This window comes from Pongo pygmaeus, chromosome 4 (genome assembly GCF_028885625.2).
Source record: "Pongo pygmaeus isolate AG05252 chromosome 4, NHGRI_mPonPyg2-v2.0_pri, whole genome shotgun sequence".
In the NCBI taxonomy this organism is placed as follows: domain Eukaryota; kingdom Metazoa; phylum Chordata; class Mammalia; order Primates; family Hominidae; genus Pongo; species Pongo pygmaeus.
The window spans coordinates 165,312,227-165,330,036 of NC_072377.2; the positions used below are offsets into that span (position 1 = coordinate 165,312,227).

Genomic DNA, 17,810 nt, shown 5'->3' on the forward strand with positions numbered 1-17,810 from the left:
AAATAATGCTACAAACCACTCACAGTTAAGTATTGTCATTTATATATCTTTAACAAAAGATAAAATACAAAACAGACACAACATCAGCCTTTATGTTGAACCACCCTGTTTGGGTAGGAAAATGAACATTGTTTTTCATTCTTAAAGTAAATAAGAATTAAATCTATTTGCATTGGTGTTTAATTTCATACCAATCTAAAGCTAGACACTATGTATATCCAAAGTATTTGACAATTTGACTCAGTTACTCACACCACCATTTCTGAGATGCTGACTTAATGCAGTATCCTACAGGTGGTTTTTGGTAGTTTAGAAAAGCCAGTGGGCTGTTAAAAGTTGATATTCAGAGGTTTTGTTAGGTTGTTTTCACTGATTCCACTCTGTCAGTATTATCTTCACAGTGTTCTGAGAAGAGGCTTCAGGATCATGGCAATCTATTACTAATATCCCTACAAGCTATCCTTATAATTCTTTCAATAAACCAACTTCAGGTTTTGTTTTTTTGCAAATTTTACAAAGTAACAGCTGCTGGCTATAAATATTAGGATATTCTACAATTTAAAAAATCTAATATTCATGATTTTTACATAGGGGCAATCACAATGAAAACAAACGGTAACGTAAACCATATCCTCTATGATAAAGGAAAGGATTTCTACATCTAGACCTATGTCCAGAATGGTAAAAGACCTACTACTGATCAGTCAATATTGACCAAATGGTGAGAAAATAGTTGTTTTCCATTCAAAGACTAACACCTAACACATTTAGTCTACTCCAGAGGCCAAGGAGAGAAAATCGCTTAAGCCCAAGACTGCAGGGCATTATGACTGTGTCTGTGAAAAGCCACTGCTCTCTAGCCTGGGCAACATAGCAAGATCCTATCTCTAAAAAAAATAAAAAATAAAAATAAATGTAGTCACAGAGTTGCTAGTAATTATTTTAAAAAAAACAAAGCCCTGTTTTTTTTCTCAAAACCAAGGTGTGCTAATACCAAATATAGGGCCACAAAAATCGAAGCAATAAAATTTGAAGCTTAATAAATGTAGAGAAAGAGACATTCTTAATAGGTAGAGAGCCAAGGCCTTTTTACACATGACTCACGTAAAACTGGTAATAGGCTGGGCGCAGTGGCTCATGCCTGTAATCTCAGCACTTTGGGAGGCCAAGGTGGGCGGATCACGAGGTCAGAAGATCGACCATCCTGGCTAACACGATGAAACCCTGTCTCTACTAAAAATACAAAAAATTAGCCAGGCATGGTGGCGGGCGCCTGTAGTCCCAACTACTAGGGAGGCTGAGGCAGGAGAATGGTGTGAACCTGGGAGGCGGAGCTTGCAGTGAGCCGAGATCGCGCCACTGCACTCCAGCCTGGGCGACAGAGCGAGACTCCGTCTCAAAAAAAAAAAAACAAACTGGAAATAAAATCTTAATCCAATTTTAAATTCTATTCCCAAAAGCACACTTCATGTGCCTCTTCTTCTTTTCTGTTTCTTCAGTATGGAAAGGAGTGAACTTACTGTGAGGCATCTGAAATATTTATTAAAGCCAGGCAGCAAGAAGAATAAACAAGGATTTTTCTATCTACAATCATCAATATGAAGCTAAAAAGAATGTATCAGCTGCATCTATCTTGGATGGTCTTCTGACTAGTTACTACTGTCCAAGGAAAGAGGCCATGGGGTCATCTGGCCTCTGACGTTTCATTCTATATGCCTCCATTTCCTCTTCAGTAGGTTCCCGAGTTTCATACATGCTATTGTAAGGCCGCTTCCTCTCATCAATCTGCATGGTCTCCTTGACATGAAGAAGGCGGGCCTCCTCTGCGTTCAGTGCCTATAGTGAGAGGAATAAAATGCGTATCACAGCTCTACATCAGATGTCTTTTCTTCAAAAGTGGCAGAGTACCAACAGACCCCACTGAATATGAACTGCTCTATCAAAAACACAGATTGCCTGAAAGAGCTTTGGAGTCAGCCCTTCTACTGTCAAGCTACAACTAATCACTATTTGGCTTATACGATATTTTTACAGAGCACAAAACATTTTATAACATTTTAAATAAATGTTGAAGAAATTTTATTTAATAACAAAAATTAAATGAGGTTCACTTTACTTATACAAGCTCACAAATGATGCTTCTGATAGAGACTACAATTCTGACTTTTCTCAAGGACTTGTCGAAACTTACAAATTATGGAGCTAGAAGGCAATTCTTTCTGGTCAACATGCCTATAACTCTAAAATGCTTTATAATGCACATTTCTTCTGTCCATTAGTCATAATTACTAAATACTCCAAGAAGGCAATACCTACACCTCACAATATCTCCATTAATATAACTTGAGCAAATCACTCAGACTCTAGGCTTGTTTCATCATTGTAAAAATGCATTTGGAGACAGGACTAGATCATAGGCCATTACAAATAAAGGCCTTTACAAATAATACTGGCCAAGGGCGGTGGCTCACGCCTGCAATTCCAGCACTTTGGGAGGATGAGGTGGGCGGTTCACCTGAGCTCAGAAGTTTGAGACCAGACTGGGCAACATGGTGAAATCCTGGCTCTATAAAAAAATACAGAAATTAGCTGGGCATGGGGGCATGTGTCTGTAATCCCAGCTACTTGGGACACTGAGGCAGAAGAATTGCTTGAGCCTATGAGGCAGAGGTTGCAGTGAGCTGAGGTCGCGCCACTGCACTCCAGCCTGGGCAACAGAGCAAGACCCTGTCTCAAAAAAATAAAAACAACCCAAAAAACAAAGAATACTGTTACTTGTCACTTTTACTATTTAGACTTCACAAATTACCTTTTTCAATTTTTCATGCTTCTTTTCTTCATCATCACTATCTGAACTGCTCTTTCGATGCTTCTTCTTTTTCTTTTTCTTCTTCTTCTTTTCCTCTTTCAGTTTTTCTTGATGCAGCTGAAAGGGAGGATTGAAATGCAGTGTTATTAATGTGAAAACAAAGCTCGGGTGCACTACTTGGGAGGCTGAGGCACAAGAATCACTTGAACCCAGAAGGCGGAAGTTGCAGTGGGCCCAGACCGTGCACTGCACTTGAGCCTGGCCGACAGAATAAGATTCTGTTTCAAAAGAAAAAAAAAAAAACAAAAAACTCAGGTGCAGGTTTTAAAGCCCTCCCTCCAGGACTTAAAAATTCAGGACAAATGATTATCAACTTACCTCCATGAGGGTTTGAGGTTTTTTCACAGATTCTTCCCCAGTTATATCATTTATAATACATTCATCAGAGTTCTGTGGGAAATACATGTAATTTGAGTTGAGTGTCATAGTTACTAATCATCTAAGAACAAGTTAAAATTTGAAACATGAGACAATATGTTTTAGTTTGACTTAGGAGCTTCGGTTGTTTTATACCTTTAAGAACCAAAGACAATTACTTACAACAATCTCCTTCCCAGCTTCTCCAGTACAATAGGAATACTTGAAAAAAGAGTGACAGCATTTGTATCCCCATCGGCCTTCTTTCCAGTACGATCCCCAGATATGCTGCAGAGAGAGAAATTAAAAAGCTTAAAAAGAAAGCTGAAATTAGAAACTTCTGTATACTGTTGATAGGAGTATAAAATAATACAGCCTGTTAAAGGTAATTTGGGAGAAAAATTATGGGGATTCAAGGCTGGCTAACAGGGAGAAGGTAGTCTGACCTGAAGTGTGAGAAGCAGGACCTGTAGTTACAAAACTCTTAATTCTATTCCCAAAAGCCTATAAAAAAATTTAGGATATCTGACTTCTCTTGAAAAATGTAGGAGTGGGAAATTCCGGGCCTGTATAACCACTTGGCAATAATCAGCTGTTGCTGAACAGTGGATGCCCCATTAGATAGGGCTTGTGTTCTCCAGTTTGTACAATTTGCCTGGCTCACTTCACTCATGTATGATCACTGGTCTGGCTCCTATAGGGAGTTAGGTTTTTGACCCTCAACTAAGAGAGACAATTGTAGTTTGGTTACTTCAAGAGAACAGCAAAGGACAATATATGCTTTATGATGTTTACAATGCAATATGAATATACTACATTAACTTATTAAATATTCTTGTCAAAATATTTAACATATCCAATCAAGCTGTTAGACCTAAATTCCTATTTATAAAACATACAGGGATAAAGAAACAAGTTATATAACACTACTAGGAACCAGTCAATACAGAATATGAGATAATTTACAAACTAATTGGCCTATTCTGTTAAATGGTCACCGTCATGAAAATGAAGAAATGCACTCTAGAAAAGAGATATAATAACCAAATAATGATCAAAAGAAATTTGAAATGAATTCTAACTAAAACAAAAAAATAGGTGTTAAAGGCATTTTTCTGTATATTTTGGAAAATGTGATTAATGACTAGATATTAGGTGATATAGAATTAATGTTAATTTTCTAAAGTGCAATAATGTCGATGTGGTTATATAGAAGAGAATTCTCATTTTAAGGAGATATGTGATACAGCGTTTATGGATAAAATGTCATGATACATATAATTTCCAAATGTTTCAGTCAAATAAATGTATACATAAACTATACGTGTGTATATATGTGTATTTTACATATATATGTAAAAGAGTGTGCATATGCACACAAACAACTAGACAAAGCATATAAGGCAATATGTTAAAAATTTCAGAATTTAGATGATGGGTATATAGATGAACATAGTATTCCTTCAAAATTTTTCTATTTTTGAAAAAATTCCATGAAACAGAGTTAAAAAAATTTTTTTTTTAAAGCATAGAGCATACAAATGGTTAGCTAATAAAGTTGTAGTGGAAAAAAGCAATACAGAGCAAAACCAACAAGGACACAAAACTGTTCCAGTTTAGCACATACTGTGTGATTGTGGATCTTCACATCCTCCTCATACTTAGAGCAGGCAACAGCCCGCTCCTGTCCTTTGATGACTGTCCCATGTCTTGAGTACTCCACATAGTCTTCAGTCTGGGCTAAAAGCAATTCAGCTGGAGGGGCATCCAAATGTTCTTGGCCACCATACTAAAAGGACATTGGACATTATTCAATACATTTTACAACCTGATTTGCATTTAAATTTCCAGAAAACATTTATTTCTAATCAGAAAGAAAGGGAACATTCTTTACTGGGTTTTGTTATAGAAAGCACAATAGGAAAAAAAAAAGTCACAAATTTTTTCTGAGGCAAATAGAAGATGTCTCAGTTGCTATCCATCTGTTGAGTACAGTAAGTTACAAGATGGCCATAAATTCCTCTTATCCTTGTATACATGCCCTTTTGCCACAGGGCTTTGCTTTTCTTCCCATCAAGAGACAAAGTCTTTCTCTATCCCTTGAATCTGGGCCTGGCCATGTTACTTGCTTTGACCAATGGGAAGTTGGCAAATGTGATGCAAGCAAAGGCACTTATGTACCACAGCACACTTTTTGCTGCCACTCTCTAGAACTCTGAGAATGCCATTTTAAAAAGCTGCGCTACCCTACTAGAGGATGAAAGACCACATGGGGTGGAGATGAGCTGTCCCAGAAGAGGTCCCCTTAGGACAATTAGCCTGTTAACTGCTAAACACGAGAGTGAGGCCATCTTAGTTCATCATCTAACCTCAGCTGAGCAAGCCCAGACCAGGACACTTGGCCAACTGTGAGAAATAATAAATGTTTATTTTAAGCTACTAAGATTTGAGGTAGCTTGTTTTGCTGCAAAAGCTCATATAAAATTGTATACCATCTGACTAAGAGAAAGGAAGAAAAGGACTATTCTTCATGGATTAAGAGGGCTCTCTTTGCATTATTTTCCAAATGTAAAACTAATGCTTATTAACTAGTAACTTCTCTTTAACAGAAGTTCTTCTTTAGCATTTTGGTCAAAATTACCTTTTCTAGGATGCTTTCTTTCTGCTGTTCTTTGAAATCTTCTTTTTTGACTTTGAAGGACTTATACAACAGCTCTAGCTTTGTAGGATCTGCCTGTAGATGCACTTCAGATCCCTTGTCATAGGCTTCCCATGCAAACACTAGAGTAATTCAAAACATCTTAATAAGTTGGCAGCTGCATTACTGTATGCTTCTTGAAAACAAGCTTTAAACAATCCAAACGTCTTATGAGCTAATATAAAATGCCTTGACATAGAGGAAACACTTACACTGTGTCTGAGCCATTGAAATGGTATCTCCTGTGTACCTAACAAAGTTATCTCCAGCATAACTCACTCTGTAAATACAAATAAAGAAAATGTTTCAGAGATTGATTTAAGGAAAATTAATTCATAAAACTGAATCTGAATTAAAATGAACACCATCTATGGTCAGGTCAGAAAACAATTAACTTTCCCTCATCTTGAAATCTGTACATTTAACTTGATACTTACTCATCTGGATTCTTTCCTGCATTGGCATAAGGATTCTCTCTCATTGCTCTAGTTTTTGGATCATAGTAGGCAGAATTTGGATCTAAATTCCTCAAATACTAGAAGAAAAAAATATTTAAAGAATAAATTAATGTTTACTCACAGCAAAAAGATTTCAGCAGACTAGTTGGAGGAGTTGAACATGATCAATTAAATAAATGTGTGTATACATTTCTGGGGTACAGGTGAAGAGAAAAAACAGAATGAAACCTTATCTTAGAATGACTCTGACTATATTATCCATATGCTACCCAGAGTCGATAAAATTTATGCTGGGAAGACAAGTATTTTTCATTTATTTATTTATTTATATTATTATTATTATACTTTAAGTTTTAGGGTACATGTGCACAACATGCAGGTTTGTTACATATGTATACATGTGCCATGCTGGTGTGCTGCACCCATTAACTCGTCATTTAGCATTAGGTATATCTCCTAATGTTATCCCTCCCCCCTCCCCCCACCCCACAACAGTCCCGTGTGTGATGTTCCCCTTCCTGTGTCCATGTGTTCCCATTGTTCAATTCCCACCTATAAGTGAGAACATACGGTGTTTGGTTTTTCGTCCTTGCGACAGTTTACTGAGAATGATGATTTCCAATTTCATCCATGTCCCTACAAAGGACATGAACTCATCATTTTTTATGGTTGCATAGCATTCCATGGTGTATATGTGCCACATTTTCTTAATCCAGTCTATCATTGTTGGACATTTGGGTTGGTTCCAAGTCTTTGCTAATGTGAATAGTGCCGCAATAAACATACGTGTGCATGTGAAGACAAGTATTTTTCAAATATGTATGTTAAGTTGACAAGACTTACTTTTGCAATATCTTCTCGAATCCTGAGATTCCGGACAGTAATTCGTCTCTTGGAGTCAAAATTCTGTCCAGGCATGTCAATATCATCTGCATATTTATCTTCATCCTCATCTTCACTATTATGATCTTTTTCCTAAAAGAGGGAGAGGAAGGAAAAAAAGTAAGAAGAAAGCAGCATGTAGTTCTTTTTTTTCCCTTTCCCTTTAACCAAACCCTTATTTACTTCTGTTCTTTAAAAGCTATTATTAGTGTTATTTATTATTAGCCATCAGAAATTTAAAAATTTAACATATACTCAGAGACAGCAAATATGTATTACCGTCTGAGAATTTGGTTCCTCTTCTCCCCACTGGTGTTTTGGAGAATTCTGCATCATGAAAGAAGAAAAATAATTCATGATTTCATTCCACTTAATCCAATTAACACTTAAAAAATAGTTAAGATAATAAAACTTAATTCTAACTGAACAAACTCTCACATTTCTCAGTTGTAATAAGCACAAAAATTCTGAATACAAGAGTGCCATTGTAAATAATTTTATTAGACTGTCTATAAAGCCAGCAAATTTCAAGAGAATTTTAATTAAGATTATAATCACAAAATGGTAACAGAAAGATTAAGATGACCAAAGTACCCAATAAATATTAATTTCTAAATGTGTTAGTCTTCAGACATACTGTATTCATTAAACGTTACTAGTTTCCTAGTAAGTCCAAAAAGAAAATATTACTGGGTTCATGTCTTCACAGCCAAAGTGAAGTTTGGGCAATGAAAAAAATCTACAGGTGACACAATATTGTAATTTAAGGAGAGGCCAAACTCCTTGTCACAAGGATACACTTTTCTTTGCTAGCAATTGGTCAGAATACTTTCTAACTCCACAGAACGCCTATACTAACGTGGTATTTCATCATGTCCCTTCATAAAGGCTTCAAAGATTAAAAATACTTAAAAAGAAAAAAGAATACATTATAGCATTAGTGAGGAGATGTAGAAACACGTGTATGTATATATACTATATAGATAGAAGCATAAATCTGCATAGCTTTTCTGAATGATGGCTAAGTGATATGTCATAAAAATTTTAGAAATACAAACTCACTGAAATACACTTCTAGAAGGTTATCCTAGTATCATGTCAATTATATAAAGATGTGTAAGAATGTGATGTGAGTGTTGTATATGTGCAATGTTTTTTCAAAACATTGGGAAAAAATCAAATTAATAGATCACTGGTTATATAATTTATTGTACTCCATGGAACACTGAACAGCCAGTAAAAGTGACTCTACCCAAGGGGCAGAAAAGTATGTATCATTTCCTAACTTTTTTGATTAAAAAAAAGGGAGGGGAGAGGAAGGTGGGATAAGAGTATATATTTGTATTTGTATTTATTCAAGACAGTCTGAAAGGAGCCACACACATACACAACAGAGTTGGGGCGAGGGGAAGTTTAGTGTTAGGGTGGATAGAAACAGGGGTGGAGAGACTTCACTATGCATCTTCTTAAATTGTTTTAATTTTTGAGCCATGTGAATTCATACAAAAATAAATGATGCTATAGGTCTATAAATATAGACAGAAAACACGTTCTCACTGTACTCTATGTTGTTAAATTAAAAAAGAAGGTAACAAATGAATATATAAAGATGGATTCATGTAAGAAACATTTTGTATTCTAGCACACATGAACAGGTATATGTGGACAAGAGAGACCTGGAAAGGCCTACTTCAAAATGTTCATAATTAACACAGGGGATATTTTGTTTTTTATGTAATGTTCTAATTTTTTTCACTTAATATGTGTTACTTTCAAAATCAGAAATATATTTTGTAAAAAATAATTTTTTTGAGTTACCACTATTTTCTAGTTCACCAAAGACATTTACATACATTTCTATAGTGACAACTAAGTCTCTAAATCTACTATATGTGGTTCATCTTAATATCCAAGCATCCAAGTGGGCAAAAATCATTAGCCCCTTACATACATGAAGTATCTTTACTGGGGAAATAAATTACACTATGTTTACAACAAACAACAGAGAATATATTAGAACAAAAGAAACAGGCCCTTTTTCTTTTCCCAAAGTTAGTAATAAATAAAAATAACCACAACAATAATAGCTACTAATCACCCAGTGTTTACTATGTGATATGTATATAAACTTCCTGGGGGTAGGTGTTGTCATTTCTATTTCAGACATACTAAACTGCAGTTCAGAGAGGCAAATTAACTTTTCTTGTTTTTTTGTTTTTTTGAGACGGAGTCTTGCTCTGTCGACCAGGCTGGAGTGCAGTGGCGCGATCTCAGCTCACTGCAAGCTCCGCCTCTCAGGTTCACGCCATTCTCCTGCTTCAGCCTCCCGAGTAGCTGGGACTACAGGTGCCCGCCACCACGCCTGGCTAATTTTTTGTATTTTTTAGTACAGATGGAGTTTCACCGTGTTAGCCAGGATGGTCTCAATCTCCTGACCTCGTGATCCGCCCGCCTCGGCCTCCCAAAGTGCTGGGATTATAGGCATGAGCCAACACGCCCGGCAGGCAAATTCACCTTTCAAAAGAGCGTATATCTCTCATGGAGCTGAGACAGATTTTGTTTTCATTTTATTTATTTATTTATTTATTGAGATAGAGTCTCACTCTGTCGTCCAAGCTAGAGTGCAGAGGCGTGATCTCGGCTCACTGCAACCTCTGCCTCCTGGGTTCAAGCGATTCTCCCGACTAGCTGGGACTACAGGTGCTCGCCACCACACCCAGCTAATTTTTGTATTTTTAGTAAAGATTAGGTTTCACCATGTTAGCCAGGCTAGTCTCGAACTCCTGACCTCAGATGATCCACCCGCCTCGGCCTCCCAAAGTGCTGGGCTTACAGGTGTAAGCCATCGCACCCGGCCAGAGATGGATTTTAAACACCTATCTGGTAACTTAGGCTGTTAACTTGCCTGATAGGTTACCTTAGTAACTTGGTAACTGCTTACTTGGTAATTATTTCAAGTTCTGTTTGCTTTGTTACTTATACATGGTTTAGAGTCCCTTTTAGAAATTTAAACTAAAAAACTATAAATGTTTACTATTTATTTGTGCCTAGATTTGTTAAAAAGAAACTTGACAACTCGAATATGCATAATATATTTACTCTATTGACAAGGATTTTAAAAAAAGAAAAAAAAAACTGGCTGCAATAGACCTTTCATTCATATAAAAAATGTTTTGCCCAGTTATATAACTAATACATATTCATTGTGGAAAATGCAGAAAATACTAAAGAAAAAGGATAGAAAGAAAAATTCATAAATCCTACGTTAAATAAAAACTAGTGTTCTGGTCTTTTTTTCTGTGTGATAATATTATACTATCTTTTCGTATATTATTCAAATAACAAGTGTTAACCAGTGTTGTTAATGAAGTCTTGAGAAATGCCATTTTAAGAACTACACAGTGTTATACCATGCAGATGCACTTAACCAATTCCGTGTTCCTGGACATTTAAGCTATTTCAATTTCTTTACTATTGTGAAAAATGCTGTAGTATCTTTATGCATAAAGATTTTTCTGAACTCTAGAAAATTCTTTAGGATGGATAGATCTAATAATTTAATTTGAAAAAGTTAAGTGTATGTCTGTGTGTGTCTAAATATAAATAGTGGCAATATTGTTCCCAAACTGACTGCATCAATTTATATTTCTATGAACTGTATACAAAGTATCAGTTTTATTTTTCTCCCAATAGCATGTCTCTCTTCCTCTCTAACTGAAGAGCTATAAAATGAATTCTTGTTTCAATTTTCATTTCTTTGTTTAAAAGAAATGAAACTTTTTTTATTGATCATTTTCATTACTTACAGCCTGTTCCACTAATTTTCCTGAGGCTAATTCCTCTTGGAGTTTCTGGGCTTTCAATGTTCGTTTTGCCTTTGAAAGAAAAAAAAAAAAAAAGAAAAAGTAAACATTTAAATTTTACTTACAACATGCAAGTCACCACCTAAATTTTTATATATTTAAAATGAATAACTTTAAATTAATTTACTTCAGAAAAGGTCACTGAACAAACCTATCTCTTTGGGATTCCTTGTAGCCCTAGACCTATTACTCTATAAAGAGCAGGAGTTATACAGTGTTTGAACTAGGTATTAATGTAAATTGAGCCAAATGGCATCAGTAGTAAATTGCAGGGAGCAAGCCCTGACAAAAACAAGCAGTTGCCACAGAACTCTAGATGACTGACTCCTACCAGGCAGGCATGGGGTTACCATATATTACAATGTTCAAGAAAAGATGAAATCCAGATTTTTATATGAAATCTTATAATTTTAAAATGATACCTCTAATTAAAAAAAAAAAAAGGCAGTGTGACTATGACTTCAAAGGAATAAAGGTGAATAGGTCAAATCATAACAGTAAAAACTGAAGGTGGGTTAAAATAAAATAAAATTTTCAGAAACAAATTATCCATTCCCTTTCTACTACTCCCAAATGCTATGGGAGGCAACTATAAAATAGGTTCATGGGCAAGCTAGAGCTTGGGGCCATACATTTCTAACCTCACAAAACCAAAAGCTTTGGACACTCATCTGTCTTCATGCTTCCAATATCTTTTGCTACCTAAGTCAGGGAGTAAAAGACAATATAAGAATCAAATAAGAAGAAACTGCTGGCAAGTATGGCTAGAACACTATTTCCTTTACTCAATATTACAATTACAAAGGTAGCCTATACAGTAGTACTACTACTATTATAAAAATGCTACCATTTTTAATGTGCTTCAAGATTTGAAAAGTAGAGCTACTAGAGATTCAGCAAAAGGACAATTCTTTAAAAACCCCAGGAAAGCAGGCAATTTTGCTCACCAAATCAACTTTGGCATACTCTTCAACAATTTTCATGTGTTCTTCTGGATTGTAGCCATTCCACCGATCCCTCTTCCCATCATAGTCAAACATCAGTTGAGGCTGGACATGTTCATCTGGAGCTATATTAGTACCTGTAAATTTGGCTCCAACTCGCCTAGGTCTCTAAAAACAGAGTAAGATTTAATCTTTTCCTAAGTGCTTATGGCTCAAAGGAAAACTTCATACAACTTTTACAGAGTGGGCACTTTACAATCTATTCAATTATCAGTTAGTCTTACAGTAGAAAATTTTGTTGGTGTTGAACCAATTCCACTGAAACTAATTTTTATTTAACTTGTACCTAAATATAGGTGATTTCAGAAAAAGAGAAGTAAGCTCTCTGACAAAGAAAAAAGAAAGACTCTGACAATGGTTTTCAAAATTTTCAAAGGTGAACTTACCTCAAAGCAGTCTTTCTTTTTGTGTGTCATGGCCCCACAATTTTCACATGCTCCTTTGCGGTACTTAGTAATTATGGAATTCTATAAATATATATAAAGAAAAACAAAGAAAATGTCTTAACCACATAAGTTAGAAACAACTTTGACTGTCATTACTATTTTGTCTAGTGAAATGATTTCTTTGTTAAAAGGAAAATGAGTTAGAGTCTCCACACATTTATAAATGTGGAAGTTTAAAGACTTCAGGAGTATAAAATTTATAAAAGAAATACAAAGATAAAATAGTAATGCGCTGTGAATTTCAATACCAGATAAAGGGTTTTATTATCTGTTTCTACTTTAAATAGTATTGCATTAAAAATTCTTACATTAAGTTCTTAAACTCTCCATATCCATGAAGATGTATACAGGTTGCCTACATACCTCTTTTACACCCCTCTTGTACCATTCTCCAGATGAGCTGAACTGCTTTTGTTTTTCTGGTTGTGGTCTCTGGTGTTTTAAAGTAGGTCTTTTTGAAGGATCAATATACCATGGCACTGAAGAAATATACTGAGGAATATGGGGGTTGATGTCTCTGTAATAAAAGTAAAAAAAAAAAAAAAATTTAAGGATAAAGTTGGAAAATAATCAGTATCACAATTACAAAGGTAGCTTATACAAAATCTAAGAACAGAAATATTGCAGTGGTAGGGGAAAAAGAATAAGGTTGCTATCTCTATACTATAGTAAAGAATAATTAAAAATAAAGAAGTAATTTATTTTATAGTGAAAATATTTCCAACTAAGAAACTAAGAATAGTGATATAACTGAAGGCGGACAAGAGAGGAAGGAAAATAGAGATGTGTGTTAGTAATCTAAATCTTCTATCACAAGAAGTTTTGGTTCAAATAATGTCTACAGTCAATTAATTAAAATAATTGTGTAGGTATTATTATCTAGAGATGTGATGGTAACAACCAGAAAAACTCAAAATAGATTTAACAGCAGTCACTTCTGTAGAGCAGGCCAGGGGTGGGAAGGGTAAAAAAGGACTGTTGCTATTCAATATAAGCCCTTCAACATGATTTCATTATTAAACCAAAATTAAAAACAAAAATGACATAAATGATGAAGAGAGGTTCCTCTCAAAGAAAAGGATGAAAAATTAATAAACTAAGTAGACATAGACATGAATTTGAATTCTGAATGAACGGATCATACAAAAAATTAAGTACTTACTTTCCTTCTTCATCAACTTCTGCAGGAGCATTGCCCAATTTTCGCTGTTCTTCTAGCTCCTTCTTCTTTCTCCAGTCCTCTCTGGTCATCTTCTTTGGTTCTTCCAAACTCATTTCTTTGGACCCCGATAGGGGTGCAGCATTAACTGCATCTACAACTGTGGCTGACATGGTTATCTGGCCTCCTCTAGGAAAAGAAGTCAAATTTACAGTAAAAAGTAGGCCTTCATGAATTCACTCAAACTACCAAAAATACATCCTAATAATATATACTGTTTCATATGTTTTTTTTCCTCCTATGGTATGTGTAAGGAAGAGTCTCTTCCCCCTCCTCAAGGTCTCTATATACTGTTAGCACTGTTTCTTTCTCAACTCCAATTTACAAATGGAGAGAGACACACACGTGTATTTAAAATTTCACAGGACTCTTTTCTCATATATATCCTTAATCCCTCTTTCTGTGTATGTGTCTCAAACTTTTCTAACACAGTAACTCTTAATGAGAGAAAAGAGGGTCCTATCTCTGTACCCCTTCAAGAACAAACATCTCAAGAGTTATCTATATTCACTGCCTCCATTTCCTCACCTTCTACTTTCATCCTCGCTCACTCTAACTTAGCCCTCCACTCCCTACCATTCTAAAGAAAAGAGTTACATCATTAAGTCATCAAGGACCATTGTGCTAAATCCAATGGACATTTTTCAGCTCTGTTCCTTCCCTTTTTATATATTATGTCTTGACTTCCCTGACACTACATTCTCTTGGTTTTTCTTTTTCTTTTTTTTTCTGGAGACAGAATCTCGCTTTGTTGCCCAGGCTGGAGTGCAGTGGCAGGATCTCAGCTCACTGCAACCTCCGCCTCCCAGGTTCAAGCAATTCTCCTGCCTCAGTCTCCCGAGTAGCTCGATTACAGGTGCCTGCCACCATGCCCAGCTAATTTTTTCGTATTTTTTGTAGTGACAGGATTTCACCACACTGGCCAGGCTGCTCTCAAACTCCTGACCTCCGGCCATCTGCCCACCTCGGCCTCTCAAAGTGCTGGGATTACAGGCGTGAGCCACCGTGCCTGGCCCTCTTGGTTTTTCTTGTACCTCTCTTGTCATCAAATTTTGCCCAGTTATTTAATGCTGGATTCCTCAAGGCTCAGTCAGCACCTTTTAAGCCACTCTAAACTCCCACTAATGGAGAAGCTCATTTACTTCCAAGGCTTCAATGGTCACAATACAACACTGCTGGCTCTCCAACTTATTTTTCTATAAAATAAAAAATAATAAAGGAACAATGTATTTTTCTATTCAAGACTTTTTATCTGAGCTTCAGATACATATATCCAATTGCTTACTTGACATCTCCACTTAGAGGCCAGAGGCATTTAAACTCAATACATCTTAATTCAATCTCATGATCTTCCCTCTGAAATCTAATCTCCTACTGTTCCCTATCTTAATGAAAGACACCACCATCCGTCCCTTTACATTAAGTGCTTCAGCTTATCCCTACATCTATCTCATCACTAAGAACCGTTATTTTCACCTTTTGAGTATCATTCAAATGCATCTACTTCTTTCCATTCTTACTGCTACCACCCTAGTGTAAGTTATTACTTTTTCCTACTTACTGGACTCTTCTGATTCCCTCCAATCAATTCTCCACATTGCAGTGTTAATTTTTCAAAACACAAATCTGATCATATCATGTCTGACATGGTTTGGCTGTGTCCCCAGCCAAATCTCATCCTGAATTGTACTCCTGTAATTCCCAAGTGTTGTGGGAGAGACCGCGTGAGAGATCACTGAATCATGGCGGCAGTTGCTCCCATACTGTTCTCCTGGTAGTGAACAAGTTTCACGAGATCTCATGGTTTGATAAAGGGAAACCCGTTTTGCTCGGCTCTCATTCTCTATTGTCGCCACCATGTGAGAGGTACCTTTCACCACGTTTGTGAGGCCTCCCCAGCCACGTGGAACTGTTAAGTTCAACAAACTTACTTCTTTTGTAAATTGCCCGGTCTGGGGTATGTCTTCATTGGCAATGTGAAAACAGACTAATACAATGTCCTACTGCCCAAGCTTAAAATCCTCCAATGCAGTACCGTCCAAAAATTCAATACAGCACCATCTAAGAGAAATACAATGCTAGTCCCATATGTAATTTTATGTTTTCCAGTAGTCACATTAAAAAAGTAAAAATAAACAGCTAAAATTACTTTTACAAGATTTTATTTAATGTAATATATCCAACATATTATAATTGCAAATTTGAATTAGAAAAAAAACAACTCTGTCTTTAAAAGTTGATATGGGTTTCACACTTATTTAAATTAATCACATTTCCAGTCTCAATAACCACAAGTGGCTAATAACTATCATAATAAATAGTGACAGCTGGGTGCGATGGTTCACACCTGTAATCCCAGCACTTTGGGAGGCCGAGGCGGGCGGATCACCTGAGGTAAGGAGTTTGAGACCAGCCTGGCCAACCTGGCGAAACCCCATCTCTAATAAAAATACAAAAAATCAGCCGGGCGTGGTGGCGTGCACCTGTAATCCTAGCTACTCGGGAGGCTGAGACAGGAGAATCACCTGAACCCAGGAGGCCAAGGTTGCAGTGAGCTGATATGGAGTCACTGCACTCCAGCCTGGGCGACAGAGCTAGACTACGTCTCAAAAAAAAAAAAAAAAAAAAAAAAAAAAGTGACGCTCCAAAGGATTTTATCATTCGTACTCTAAAAACTGACATCTTTTTAACACAACTACATGGTCCACCATGGTCTGGCACCTGCCTACCCTCCAGCCTCACCATTACAACTATCCCCGCTTCCTTCTCTACTAGCTACATAGACCTTGTTGTAGTTCCTCTAGTTCCTCTAACACACCGTGCTCCCTGTAGATACTGGGCCTTTACACAAGCCCTTTCCCAGCGGAAAGTGCTCAATGCCTGGGGGTCTACGATGCTTCTCAAAGGTGTGCTCTTCTATGTCTGACCTATAGAAAACCTCCAAATATATTTGTGTAACATATAAACTGATGGCCTAAATATACTGCGAAGAGAAGCAGAACAACGGTAAATTTAATCTTTATTAAAACAGCTACCATTTCTCGAGCCTACCGTGTATCACCTCATCTAATCTTCACAACAAGCCCAGTACATAGGTCTGATGAACACCATTTTACAGTGAAGAAACAGGTTCTGAGAGGTAAGATCCTCAGCCAAGAACACATTGTAGTAAGAAATAAGGACTTCAAACACAAGTCTGTCTGACTCCAAAGTCAGTTCTCTAAACCAGTATGTTACACTTGTCCACAGAACATTGGCTTCTGGGCCTGAAATATTAAAAACTAAAACTGAATAAAGTATTATAGTCACCAAGCTGTACTCACTAGTTTCCGTCGCTGTGGAGGGGCCTATTTTCTCCAACTAAAAACAGTAATAGCTCCCACTTACTGAGGGCTTACGTAAGACACTGTTTAGCGCTTTACTTACATAGATGTTTTCATTTATACCCTCATGATACCCCACTGAAGTCGGATCATCTCGACTTAACAGGAAAAACTGAAGCTCAAGTAAATTTTTCAGGCGAGGAAATACAGTCTGTCAACTTGGGTACTGGAAGCAGCTTTCCCTGCTCGCAGCCCGTGGTTGCTCAAAGTCTTCGAGGCCACCGCCACAAAGGCGACACTCTCATAGTTATCCCGACTGTTTCCCTGAAGACGCAGGCCTGGTCTGGCAGGGCACGAGTGCCACGAATGGGTCTCAAGACAGTGGCTTCCTTTTCGGTCCCCCGTCCTCGCTCCCTCAACACCTGAGGGCTCATCACCCCCGTGAAGACATATCCAGTAATTAGGAGCCTTCGACCTACTTTCTCAGGTTCCCCAACTCCCCGTCGCCCGCAAGTTCTAGCAATATTTTCTTACCCACTCCCGCCGCAGCTGGCCCCGAGTCCATCCGACAGAAGCCAAGCCAATCTCGTAATGTTTACTTCCGGGTTTTCGCCTTATTCCGGCGGCCACAGAGGTAACTTCCGGATGATCGGCACATGCGCACTAATTTCCTGGCGGGGAGCGGGGCGGA

The 17,810-nt window shown here is 37.0% G+C and overlaps 1 protein-coding gene across 3 annotated transcripts; it reads right to left on the minus strand.

Moving 5' to 3' along the window:
- Positions 1–19: 19 nt before the first annotated feature.
- On the minus strand, positions 20–17,783 carry SLU7 (SLU7 homolog, splicing factor). 3 transcript variants are annotated; one of them, XM_063665333.1, is made up of 17 exons: positions 17,654–17,725; positions 15,728–15,857; positions 13,740–13,925; positions 12,941–13,094; positions 12,518–12,598; positions 12,075–12,239; positions 11,071–11,139; positions 7,544–7,591; positions 7,226–7,357; positions 6,362–6,459; positions 6,137–6,204; positions 5,868–6,007; positions 4,854–5,015; positions 3,410–3,514; positions 3,188–3,259; positions 2,810–2,926; positions 20–1,836 (listed from the first exon to the last, which is right to left on the minus strand). In XM_063665333.1, exons 2-17 carry the CDS (start codon positions 15,763–15,765, stop codon positions 1,657–1,659), a joined length of 1,815 nt encoding a protein of 604 aa, XP_063521403.1. In that variant the 5' UTR covers positions 15,766–15,857; positions 17,654–17,725; the 3' UTR covers positions 20–1,656. The 3 variants fall into 3 exon arrangements, with proteins under 3 accessions (XP_063521403.1, XP_054344346.1, XP_054344345.1); XM_054488371.2 differs by lacking the exon at positions 15,728–15,857 and having other exon boundaries at positions 17,654–17,783; XM_054488370.2 differs by lacking the exon at positions 15,728–15,857 and having other exon boundaries at positions 17,223–17,713.
- Between the last annotated feature and the right edge of the window lie 27 nt (positions 17,784–17,810).

Bases quoted from the DNA above. Each gene is read 5' to 3' on its own strand.
- SLU7 (XM_063665333.1), bottom strand. From the start codon at position 15,765: ATGAAGACATACCCCAGACCGGGCAATTTACAAAAGAA. The intron at 6,205-6,361 runs GTAAGTATCAAG...TTGTATTTACAG, and splicing joins GCAGGAAAGAATCCAGATGA to AGTGAGTTATGCTGGAGATA. The intron at 5,016-5,867 runs GTAATTTTGACC...ATGTCCTTTTAG, and splicing joins AAGAAAGCATCCTAGAAAAG to TATGGTGGCCAAGAACATTT.